Source organism: Acromyrmex echinatior, chromosome 1, assembly GCF_024713525.1.
Source record: "Acromyrmex echinatior isolate Ae372 chromosome 1, ASM2471352v2, whole genome shotgun sequence".
NCBI lineage: Eukaryota > Metazoa > Arthropoda > Insecta > Hymenoptera > Formicidae > Acromyrmex > Acromyrmex echinatior.
Window position 1 is genome coordinate 14,297,132 of NC_141852.1, and position 12,870 is coordinate 14,310,001.

General features: G+C 34.5%; 1 protein-coding gene across 1 annotated transcript in view; it reads left to right on the top strand.

The window, feature by feature from the left end:
* The first annotated feature begins 96 nt into the window (after nt 1-96).
* LOC105146932 (uncharacterized) overlaps nt 97-12,870 on the top strand; it is an 88,200-nt gene continuing 75,426 nt past the window's right edge. The window contains exon 1 of the mRNA XM_087408581.1: nt 97-1,192. Within this exon, the coding sequence (XP_087264707.1) occupies nt 772-1,192 (421 nt within the window). The 5' untranslated portion in view covers nt 97-771. The remainder of the gene's footprint in view (nt 1,193-12,870) is intronic.

Below are 12,870 nucleotides of genomic sequence, written 5' to 3' on the forward strand. Positions count from 1 at the left end.
GGGCGCCTGCGTGGCCGGGTGACGTCATTAGCGAACCGGGCAGCTCGTCGTCGTCGGCCAGACATTCAGTCTCGCCTCGGCCGTTCGAGGGGATTGTACATGTAAAGTTTCTTTTGGCAATCTCGCCCATTCTTTGCCACAGTAAGCCGTAATTATCGCGGAAGTTTAGAGATACGCGCGATTGACGGAATCGGTATCGGTCCCGATCTACCTGGGTGTTGCTTGTCGATAATGAACTGATTCAAAAGGCCACCACTCGAGAAGAAGACGTTTGACGCGCGCACGGACGCGCGTGGTGTTTGCCTGGCTTGACTAAATCGCTGGTCGTTCACCCGGTGTACGCGACTACGAATATTCTTACGCAACGTCCTGATCGGGAGAGATCGGAGCGCGGAGGAAAGTTTCTCTAGCACGAGGGGGAGAGCGTTTTCCTCGCGTCGGGAAAGTCTGAGCGGAGCGACGCAAACGTGACACGTGCGAGTCGCAGAGGATCCGTAATTCGCAGTTTCTCTTCTTCTTCTTGGACTCCTTCAATAGAGAGAGGACTGGCTACAAATCTAGAAGACTCTTAGAGACTCACTCGGACATAATTAAATGACAGGCGGTGCGTGTCGCGGGGGGATGTGCGCCACCGTCCTGAAGTAGGATCCTCCTCTCCCCGCGGGTCCTTTTTACTCAGAAAGTGATCCACGGATGTGACACCGGCGTCGTCGTTACCACGATAAAGGATTGAAGCTTTGCTATGCGCTCCGGGCTGATTACTATGAGAGAATGAGCTGCTCGGTGAAGATCTCTTGCGGCAAGGGCTGGGGTGGCTCGCAGCGTAAGATCGGTTCCCTCGCGGAGGAAGCGAGCTCCCCTGGATCCGCGATCACCTGCACCGGTGGCCTCCAGGCGGTCCAGTCGAGCACGACCAACACCACCACCACCACCATCACCACCACCGCAGCCTCCAGCAACCCTGTCGTCGTCACCACCAGTACCAGCACCATCACCACCGCTTCTACCGCTACTACAGTCGCCACGAGCGTAAACGTCATCGCTGCCGGTAATCAGAAGGTGGTCCCACCACGCCCCGTCAAGTCGATCGCCGCGAAGAAAGGGGAGGACATTACAAAGCTGTTCAAGTACATCGAGGATAACGTCATCGGCAAAAACAGCACGTTCTTCGGGCCATTCGGCCGCAGGAAAGGTCAGTGATCAATATAGTGGACGCACCGCTTCGTTACCCCTTCTCGCGCCTCCCTCTCCCCTCGCGCGTGCCCGCCCCTTGTTACTCACCCCTAGACCCTCTAGACCCGCATACATGGCGGACGTGCCAAGAAGCGAATCATGCGATTCGTCGACCCGTTGGAATTGTCAGGGTGCATACAATCATGTAACTTTTTCCCTGAGATGGAAATGAAAAAAGTGAAAATTTTGCTGTTGGAAATAATGGAAATAATTTTTCACCTTTCACGTTTCCGTCCTGAGGAAAAGTTATATAATCACTGGAAAAAGAGTCTGGTTGGAATTTTAATTGAAAATGAATAAATTAGAGTATTTTGTTGTATTATGATTTATAATACAATAGGACTGTTTATATGCCAACTAAGTGAACGAGAAACATCTATTAATTAATATATTTAAATATTACGTCAAAGTTGATGTTGGCATAATAGATTTTAAATAAAATTTTATCTCAGACATGTATGACTGCCGATTACTTTCGATCTTGCAACATAATAATCAAAGTAAAATAAAATTATTTCTCCTAAAATAAATCCTGGCTAAGATAATATTTTTCACAATAAGTTTTCTTTAAAAGTTTTAAGATGCTAGTATCATTAAATCGAAGATCTTATAATTTAATTTGGAGGAAATTATTTTTTTTTTTTCAGTTTGATTGTGTGGAAAGATCGAAATCGGCGCGCAGTCGTACATCTAAGATAAAATGTTAGATACATATAGATGTATTATTCCAATATCTAGTACTTCGATCGTAGTAGAATTTAATTTGACTCTATTATTAATTTTATCTATTAATTTTAGTTGAAGTAATCCGAATTCTGATTGTGATATAATATTTAATTTAATTTAATTTAATTTATTGTGAATTGTGAATACAAAAATGGCGAGGCATTTAACAATACTGCTGCTGCTGAGCCCCCCAGGACAATGAATATTATAACATAAAATAAAATAGAGCAGTACGTAACAATTTAAATTAACAATCATAAATGTGTATATGGCGGTATATGTGATAGATGAATTGAGTGATTACGATGTGACGGTAATATGTCGCAGAATGAATTAAAACATTTACTAGGTATTAAATATTAATACGAGATAACTGATCAAAATAATAAAAGATAATGATGATCAATATTTTCTGGTTTATCCAACCAGTTTTTTTGGTTTTCAACCAGAAATTTTTCTTAGTACAACAAGAAAGAATTTTGCTGAAAGATCTAAAATTTTGCTGGATGCAGACCTGAAAATAAATTTGCTGGACAATCAGAATAATCATGTTGGAAACTAAAAAAATGATGAGCATCGTTGGAAAAAATTTTGATATTTTAGCAACCAGCTTGAATTTCCAACAAAATTATTTTCAGGTTTGTAGCCAGCAAAATTTTAGATCTTTCAGCAAAATTGTGCTTTTATATACAATTTAAGATATAAGTTGAATAAAATACGGCGTGTCATTTTCTGCCTTATCGCTATCTCATTGTTCAGTTAACAATAAGTAAGCGAAGCCTCCATCTTTGTAGCGAATCGGCATCCCGATGAAATTGAATGCGCCAGCTGTCTCAAGATCGCAAATAATTTCTTGGGGCGATTTTTTTAGCATCTCGGGGAATGCGATCGTGTTCGTGAAATTATCAGAAAATTACGTCGGCTTAATTTGTCGAAATTTAGATTGTTTCTTACGTGTATTGTATCTCTATGATTCATTCGCCGCGAAATTAAATTATCTAGAACAACGATAAAATTAGAAATTGTTACATATAATTGTTTAGTTATTTCTTCTTTTACAATTCGAAATATGTTAATAGGATTTTTTCATTGAGAAATTTCTTTAACCCTGCGGAGCTGACGATGAGTTTGTTAAACTCAGACCCGATTCCTCCACTGTATATAAGATTAATTTTAATCTTGGTTTAAATTGTTGTTTATCTTTTCTTAATTCTTAGAATTAATTAGTTTTAGTCTCGATTTAATTTACTGTCTACTTTTTTATAATTCTTAAAATTAATTAGCTTTAGTGTCGGTTCAATTTACTGTTTATCTTTTTCTAATTCTATTAGAAATTTTATTAGAATTAAAAAAAGATAAATAGTAAATTGAATCGAGATTGAAGTTTCTCATTGATGAAGACGGGCATCACTCAATTTCTTTGTAAAGAATGTTAAATTTTCTCTTATGTTATATCTACAAATTTTAATTATTCTTATTAAAATATGCTTATTATTCTTTAATCTTCTTTAGCTACATATTGTACAAATATATTTATTATTTTTTATACGAGTCATTTTGTTTCCTTGAAATTAATTAGTATTTTTTAATTAACATAGCTTAAATGAGTCTTATAAGATCCAGCGTCAGTGTTAATAAATTTAATGTGTTCGGGAGATTAATCGATTTTGTTAGCTTTAATTGTGATCTATGATTGCTACAATTATATAGAATTGCTTTGAATTATGAGGATCTATTTTTAGATTTCGTCGCATTTAGAAAAAAAATATAATGTACTGTAATTGTAACAATTGAGGGGATATGCGGAATAAAGGCCAAATTATTATATAAAATCTTGATATTAATAAAAATTAAAATAACTTGCTACTTTTTTTATTATACATAAATGGATATAATATTAAATGAATTTATGTAATATCTTTAAAAAGTTACATGTTTATAAATCTTCACTATTACGATCAATATTACATGAAAAAGCTAATTACCGGAAAGAGGGCCTAAGTAGAATTGTGCCTTTATTCCGCCCATCCTCTCAATTGTTACAAAGCACTCATTTGTTTGTTTACAAAATCAAGATGCAATTATTCGTTTTCATTTCATTGCTCCGAAAATAAAAAATATACTCATGAGTATATTAACGTAATAATGATATAAGTACTGGTGCTGAACTTTATTCAGAACCAGGGCCGATGTAACTTTCTGATAATCTCGCGCGCACGAGTTCGCTAACAAGTAAAGTGTGAAGTGATGAAGAATTCACTTGTCGAGTTATGTCATAGCATAAACCTTCGCCCGCGCTCGATTGGGACACCCTCCAAGTGCAGTTGGCGTATACCTTCCTTAACTCGATACTACCCCACGAGCGATAGCGCGAAACCCTTGCCGTGTGTTTCGAAATATCCTAATTAAGAGTATAAAGCCGTATATTTTTAGCTGCCGATCGATTGCTCGCGGAAGATTTTTTGTTGACCCGCGCGATCGCATTCGACATTGAGAGCTGATCGATCATGATTTCTTTCTCCGTCGAAAATTTCCTCCTTGCATCGTTCGTTCCATCACGATCGTCTTTACCTTGCATTTTCACCTTTTTCCATAAGCGCATGTAAAAAGAATGATTTTGCTGAAGTGTCTAAAAATTTAACTAAATATCAATTTGAAGATAATTTTATTGAATTATCTAAATAATTACGTAGAAACTCAAGTCTAATGAGCAATGCTGTAAAATGTATCTAGCTAAATTTTTAGATTCTTTAACAAGAATCAATTCTCTCTTTCCGTATATAAATATACAAATATAATTATTACTAATATTATAGCAGTAATTATAAAAATGAAGTGAGGATAAAAATCGAGTTCTATAATTATATTATAATACTATGCAATTATAATCATAGATACAACACTTTTCTCTCAGTGTTTCACACTGCATCGATATACATACCTCTTTTACTTTTGCATATAAACAATGTGACATTCAACAAACATAAAACCGTAATAAGCAAGTCGGCGCGTAAATTTTTCTGTAACAACACTCATTTGAGTTGTGCAAAACATTTTCCTTATCGAGTGCACTTATCATTGGCATGTGTAAACACTTTGCTGCTAAAGTTTATTTGACGGTTTCGTGCGGCTGACCATCAGGAGGTGTCATTGTCCGAGGAGATCGCCTCAAACACCACGTGCTACCTTGGAAACTCGTCCACCACGATCAATAAAAGGCTCGCGTGAAAAGTGTCGCGAAGGACCTTGAACGCGAAAGGAAGAAAGAGAGAGAGAGAGAGAGAGAGAGAGAGAGAGAGAGGGAGGACCTCTGTCACATCACATCGAAGGAATTACCGGTGATTAACATCATTCGCAAAGGACGATGATGACGGACTATTTGGAGTAACTTATTTGCGCGAGAAGTTGGTTTCTTCGGGCTCGCTCATAAATATCGGGCTGACGTCATGCATCGCTCGGCGCGACGGCGACCTTAACTCTCTTTCGCGCGCTAGATAGCTCTCTAACGGAATCGCGTGGCGGCTGGGTGTCGCGTCGTGTCGCGAGCTGAAATATCTCTTAAACGTTGCGGCGACGCGACGCGACGCGACGATCGACTTATTTGCTTAACGAAGTGAAAGTTCGACGGATCTTAAAATGCAGATCGGGCTCGCATGCGATCGGAGCGCGACAGGGATCGATAGTTTCTATCAGAAATTTATGAGCTTCTATTTATGGACCTCAATGATTACTCTATGATTTTCTCAATCAAGCGACTATTCTAGGTCACGTGACTTGTTACAGTTCCGTTTGCGAGAGATGCTGAATTGTCTGAGACTGCAGATATTCATAGTCGGTTCTTATAAATGGGACCATCTTAAGTACAGTTTTAAGATGTCGTGAATCAATCACATATTATGGAAAAAAATGATTTTGTTAAAGTATTAAAAAATTTAGCTAGATATAGATCTGAAAATAATTTTGTCGAACCATCAAAATAATTACGTATGAATCTCGAGCATGATAAGCAATGCTGTAAAAAATTTCGACATTTTTTCTCTAGCAATCAGTTTGAGTGTCCTACATGGAAAGGATGATTTTGTTGAAATATTATATAAAAAGTTTAGTTAAATACAAATTTAAAAATAATTTTGTTGAACCTGCAAAAATAATATATGTATATAGGAATCTCAAATAGATCAGCAAAGATGCAGAGTTTTGATATTCTATAACCAATCAGCTTAAAAATTCTTAATAATTACTAACATGTAATTAATTCGGGTGATTCAATAAAATTATTGTCAGATCTACAATTATCGTCAGATCTGTATATTTCAGAGTTAAATTTTTAGATTATATTTTAAAACTATTCCTTCTGTAAGACATTCAAGCATAATGAACAATACTTTAAAAAGTTTTAACATTCTGATTAATTTCATGCGTTTTGCATGATTATTCGAATAGTTCGAAACACAGAATTATTTTCAGATTTGTACGAAGTCAAATTTTTAAATTAAATACTTCAGCCAAATCGTTCTTTTGAATAGAAACTCGAATCCGTGGTATATCGATCGTCTTGTACACTTGCACGTGTCGCACACGAAACGCTCTCGTGATCTTATACACGCAGTTCGTGATCTCCGTTTATAGACACGTGTCAATAAATTGCTAAAACTATACGCACGCTTACGCGACTCCATTTAATGAATCGACGGTATCATTCGACGCGATCATACTCGCTAATTCGATTTGCTCTTCGATGGCACACGGCTTTTTGTTCGTGCGTCAAAGCCGCTTAATGGCTTGCTCGCATAATGAGCGAATATAGGAACGTTTGTACGGTAAACACCGCGAGAGGAGAGCATAATGCATATCGCAACATGATCTAAACTCATAGGAACCACAGAGAGTGGCTTCATCACGAGTCATTGGCTGCGTTCGAAAGTATCGATCATGTAACTTTTTTTTCTAGGGCGATGGTGCGAAAAGTAAAAATATTTTTATATGTACACAATTTTTATGTGTACACAGAAAAATAATTTTGCTTTAGAAAAGATCTAAAATTTTGTTGGATACAGATCTTAATAATTTTGCTGGATCATAAAAATAATTATATAGGAAACTAAAAAATGCTGCAAAAAAATTTTTTTTGATATTCAACAATCGGTTTGAATTTTCAACAAAATAATTTTTAATCTATATTCACCCTGAGAGAAGAAATGTTTTGATATGAACAATCATAATTTCGTTGATGTGAATTACCAAAATTTTTATTATGTTTTAATTTATAAATTGTATTGTTCTAATTAAAATTTTTTTCGTATCAAATATTGATTATAATAACATAACTTTTTAATTAAAACATAACAAAATTTTAGTAATTTACATTTTAACAAAATTATGATTGTTTATACCACACATTTCTTAATGCAGCAAAATTTTGAATTTTTAAATAAAATTATTTCTTCTCGTGTATGTATGTACAATATGCACATACGCGTACATACAAAACATTTTCTCTTTTCATATTTCCGTTCTAAAAAAAAAAGTTACATGATTGACCCTTTATACAGAAAAAATTGATTAGTAAGCGCTGAGTGATTCTTTAATATGATTGATTCTTGCTTTTACTTCTTCACTGAATTTAAATGTAGGAACTAATCATTTTAAAGAATCACTGAGCACTTACTGATCAGGCTTTTCCACTGATATTTCCACACAGCTATAATATTTCTGTCGAGTTTGAAAGAATTCTACTTTCATTACGACTCTTCTTTGAAACGCTTTCTTAATCTTTTGAAGCTAACTACAGGTCTATTGGATCACTTGATTATAAATCTCTTTATTAAAAATTTGGTTTTATTATTGCGTCTGATAGTTATATCTGAAAATTTAGATTACAAAAAATACACTTAACAGTCATTTTTTATCATTTTAGTTACTTGAAATTAATTGGTGTCTTTTTATTAACATAAATGAATCTTACAAATCCAACGTCAGTAACTATAGTACAGATTGTGGCGCCAGTTCCGGGGAGTTAAAGTCAATATTCTTTAGATATTGACCTGTAACAATTGTAGTGATGCACTATAATAAAAATAAATGTCTCAATGACATGTACCTATGTCCGACTTACACAAAATTTATTATTAACCTCAAATTAATAGTCTGTCTTTATTACAATATTATAATTTAGTTGCAATATTTAAAATTACAATATTTAGAAAAGCATTTGAGATTGATAATAAAATAAACAAATAAAATTTGAAAATGTTTAGATACATGTTCGATAATTGCCATGGGACGTTTATTTTATATGTGATTGTCACGCGAATCTTTGCATTCGGTAAAGAAAAAAAAACATGACTACGTAACACCTTGCAAATAGAAGATTTAAGACTACTATCGATGGGACGAAAAACAATGAGTTTAAAAGTATACGATTATATCGCTAAAACGAGTTTAAAAGTATACGATTATATCGCTAAAACACGCGATAACACAGTAGCTTCGTCTTTAAATTTTCATGTGAATGAAATATTGCTGATAAATATTATTCTCTAAAGTGTGACGAATGTTAGTAAGGTGGCCTTCACCGAAAAACAGGTTCGCCACCGCGTGATTCACGAACGACGACGCTCGGTGGGAAGTGACGGAAATTTGCATGAAATTTGCAAGTCGAGCCGTCCTTCTTTAAAATAGAAGCTCAGAATTCGATCCGTTTCAAAAACAGGTCTTGAAGTTACAGTCATATTTTTGTTTTACTATTCATTCGCAAGAATGAAAGTAAGAAATAAAGAGAGGATCTTTTTTTTTCTTTTGATAATTCACATTTATAATTCTGCCTTATTAATAAATATTAATAAAGAAAAATAAAAAAGTTGTAAGACAAGAATGTCGAACAATGTACAAACATCAAGTTGTAGAATGTCTCGATTGATTTTATTTTAAATCGAATTGCGAATTTAGGAAGATATTTGGATGTAGTAGAGTTCGATGAGTTTAGACGTCCTGCCAACAGCAAACAAGTTTCTCGAGTGGGTCAGATGCTTGTGATGGACGATCCGTTGTCTTCTGATACGTTGATCTTGGTCTGACATGTCTCGAGGTCGATGAGAGATGCGATCCTGTTAGGCCACTATTTCACGCGAGTCCATGGTCACGTGACGTCCCGAAGAAGTAAGGATGACTACGTCATCCACGAAGAATGACTTGTCCAGCTCATCTCTCGTTTCCAACACTCTCGTCTGGCAAGTAAGCCAAATCAATATTTTGTTGGAATTAAAAAATTGGAGTACTGTCAAGAGAAAATTTATTCGGTTAGTTAAATATTATATTTGAGTTTCTTTAACTCTTCGCGGTTCCACATAGACATCACTTCGAAATAACGATTTCCAATAATTTTACGAAAGCTAGAATTCTTCAAATAGAGATTTCGGAGAACGACGGCTTGTTGAACTATAAAAATACAAGACGCTCAAACAATTGCTCAACATTTTTTACGCTCAACATTTTTTAACAATATTATTCATCATACTTGAGTTTTCTATATATATAAATTTTCTGTATGTCTTCATGGTTTAATCAAATTATTTTCAGATCAGTATTTAATTTCTTCCATGTACAAACATTCGATAAACGACAGATACGAAAAGAATGATTTTGTTGAAATATCTAAAATTTTAGTTAAATACTGATCTGAAAATAATATTGGACTTGGATCAAAATATATGAAAGAAAACTCAAGCATGCTGCAAACAATTTTCACATTCTAGATATCAACTCTATATAATTACTTTTATGATCCAACAAAATTATTTTCAAATCTATCGAAAATTTTAAATACTTTAGATCATTTAGCTAAATTTTTAGATATTTCAGCAAAACATTTTTTTCCATGTACATAAACATTCGAGAAACGGCGAGTAGTTATATATTTTCGGAATCTCTGCTGTCCGAGAGTAGTAAAAATATATCGTTTGATCACTCTCGAGAGTAAGAGTGTGGAAGAGTTATTAAATGTCCCCGGTATCTCTTTATTATCTGCAATTTATTTCCTCGCATGACAGACGACGAGAGTGTCGCGATGGTTCGGCTTTGCTACGCTTCAATAACGATGGATAATATCGACATCATAAAGCGACACAAGCCTTGATCGAAGTTCGTTAATAATGCGAGTATGCATGCACGCGTCGCTTCTCATCGATTCATTTTATCGCGCACTTCCAAAATGCAAATGCTGTGGGTAATGCGTTCCCGGATCGGCAATAATGGCGCGTTTGACCCAGTTTTACTTGTCCCGCGCACATCAGCTTGACCTAGTTTCTTCCTGGTCGTCTCGACATAATAATACTGGATTCCGAGCGCGAATTGGTGAACGAGAAATATATTTTCGCTTCGCCATAACTCACTTTCCGACAAAACATAACTGGTCCGATTTGTAAGTCGCAATTTTTCGCGAAGCCGCAATTTTTTACAAAATCGCGTAACATTTCAATTTCGTTAGAATTATTGTAAATTTAATTTAGGCGAAACGATTGAAGACAAAAGAGACAAAAGAGAACTCGTCAATTAAAAGGTTCATAGGGCACTGTAAAAAATTATAATAAGCGTGCTAAAAATGAAGAATTAAACAAAGTACAGACGATACAAAAATCTTTCATTGTTCGAAATACCTTTGATGATTTTATTTTGATAAGATCACATTTTAATTGACAAAAATAAAATTAAATTGTGAGCTTAAAGCAAGTATCTATAAATTAATAATGTCATCTGATAATAAATTATCGAGTTTTGATCTCAAAAAACAATTTATTAATAACATGTGGAGAACTGTTTATACTTACGACTGGTATATCTCAATCACGATCTTAGATCATTTTTCTAATGTTCTTTTAATCGGACAGGAAATGATTTAGCATCTGGTTCTCGATCTGGCTCATGTAACGTTATCGAGCGATTCGCTCCACTGATATTTGCAGATCAGTTTCTCTTTATTAAGATACGCGTGGACAACATATTTCATAATAACAAAAAGATATCATGTGCATGTGCAGATATCTACACCAATGACCCAAACAGAAAAAATAATTGTCCGTAACAAGATAAGACAAAAATGGCAGTTTAATTAATAAAAATTAGGTAATCATGTTTACGAGGAACCTCTCTGATTTATTCATTATTGATGAATCAATTATGCTAATATGTTAATCGGATGCAAAGTAAATTCTGTCCATAACGTTTTCAAAAAACATATCAACAAACATTCGGTGAACATTTAATCAATATTTTTTTTTTCAAGAAACTAATCCTTTCAGATCCTGTACATCAGGAAACACGATAGTCAAGTTTATTTTTAAAGTATTATTAATACATTAATATATCTTTTGATGTTATCATGAAAGAGACGCTAGATACATTATCTTGATTTTAATTCTTTTTCATGACGTATTCTTGGTTTTTTATTATGTTTTTAAACGTCTATACTTAGATATATTTACAAAATAATTTTGTAAATAAAAACATTGCATTTTGATTTCACTTCCTTTTTGTGACATTATTTTTAGTTTTTTAAAATATATTTACATATTTTTGAATATATTTACGATTCTGCGTAGAGATATTACAAATATACTTGACACCTTTTTTATATTTTTGATGTTCTTTCCGGTGATTGTGATACGCATCAAATTTGAAGACATTATCCGTTGAAATTATTTAATTTTATCGACATCTCCGAGATGTATCTATATAATAATATAATATACACATTGAAAAAATATTCAAAATTTTGAAAAATTTATTTTTTTTTAATATGAATTACGTGCCTTTGAATTGAATTAAATATTTTTTTTAACACGATTTTATTAAAATATTTTATTATAGATTCGATGGAGTTAAGTTGTAATTGGTTTATTTTTATGACGCTTCGAAACGTATGATAAGTCATTGACGTGTCAATTATTTTTATTTTCGTCCCGAAACGACTCAGAATTCATTAATCAATATTAGCGATTAACTGGAATTTCTAGAATTTCTGAAGGACAATCCGTCACTATGAAGAATCCGAAGGATAACTCTTCTTAGAGGAAGATACCACGTAGTCAGCCATCACGTGACACGCGTCTTTATGTATGTACAATGTACGTGTGTCGAATCGTGTGTCACACAACGTTAGCATTGTACGCCGAGGCACAAAGACTAGTATTCACTCTGTGTCATCGCGTCAGAGACGTGCTGCGAATTTCGCTATGGATCTTGGCGCTCGGATCAAAACAAACTCTCCCGAGTTTTCGATCGGAAAACTACTCATCCCGAGGATGACTAATTCGTCGTCGAGATCGAAATGCAATTTATACACGCCTCGAATTGGATATAGTCAGTGGAAAATTTATCACACTCGAGAAGCACGTGGCGAGGCTTGAATCTATCGATTCTCGTGTTTTCCGATCGGAACAGCTGTTTGCAAACAGCAATTATCAGATAAAGTGGTCGCCCAATCACCGCTATAAGTAGCATTTTGCGATGGTTTATAAGGCTTAAAGTGCTATTTTATAAAACGCTGAAAAGCAGTACGTGATTTTAATTTGACGTTTAAGCTAGATAGGACGTTTAGGTTTATAAGAAAATGTAAACAATAAAATGTAAGCAATAAGTGTATCGACCAGTCGCAGCCAAGAATATTAGATAACATAAACAATAATAAATTCATGTTGGTGTAAGCAGTCCAATAGTAATCTAGTAACAAAATGTTGAAAAGTTTACTGCTAAAAAAAGTTTATATCTTATTGTTTAAAGTCAGGAGCGCATAGTCTTGCATAACGCAGAATGCATAATGCATAAGAAAATGAACCATCAAAGTCCTTTATTTCCATGAAATAAAAGATTCTTATTAGTTAATTTTTTATGCTTTATGCATTATGCATACATTTG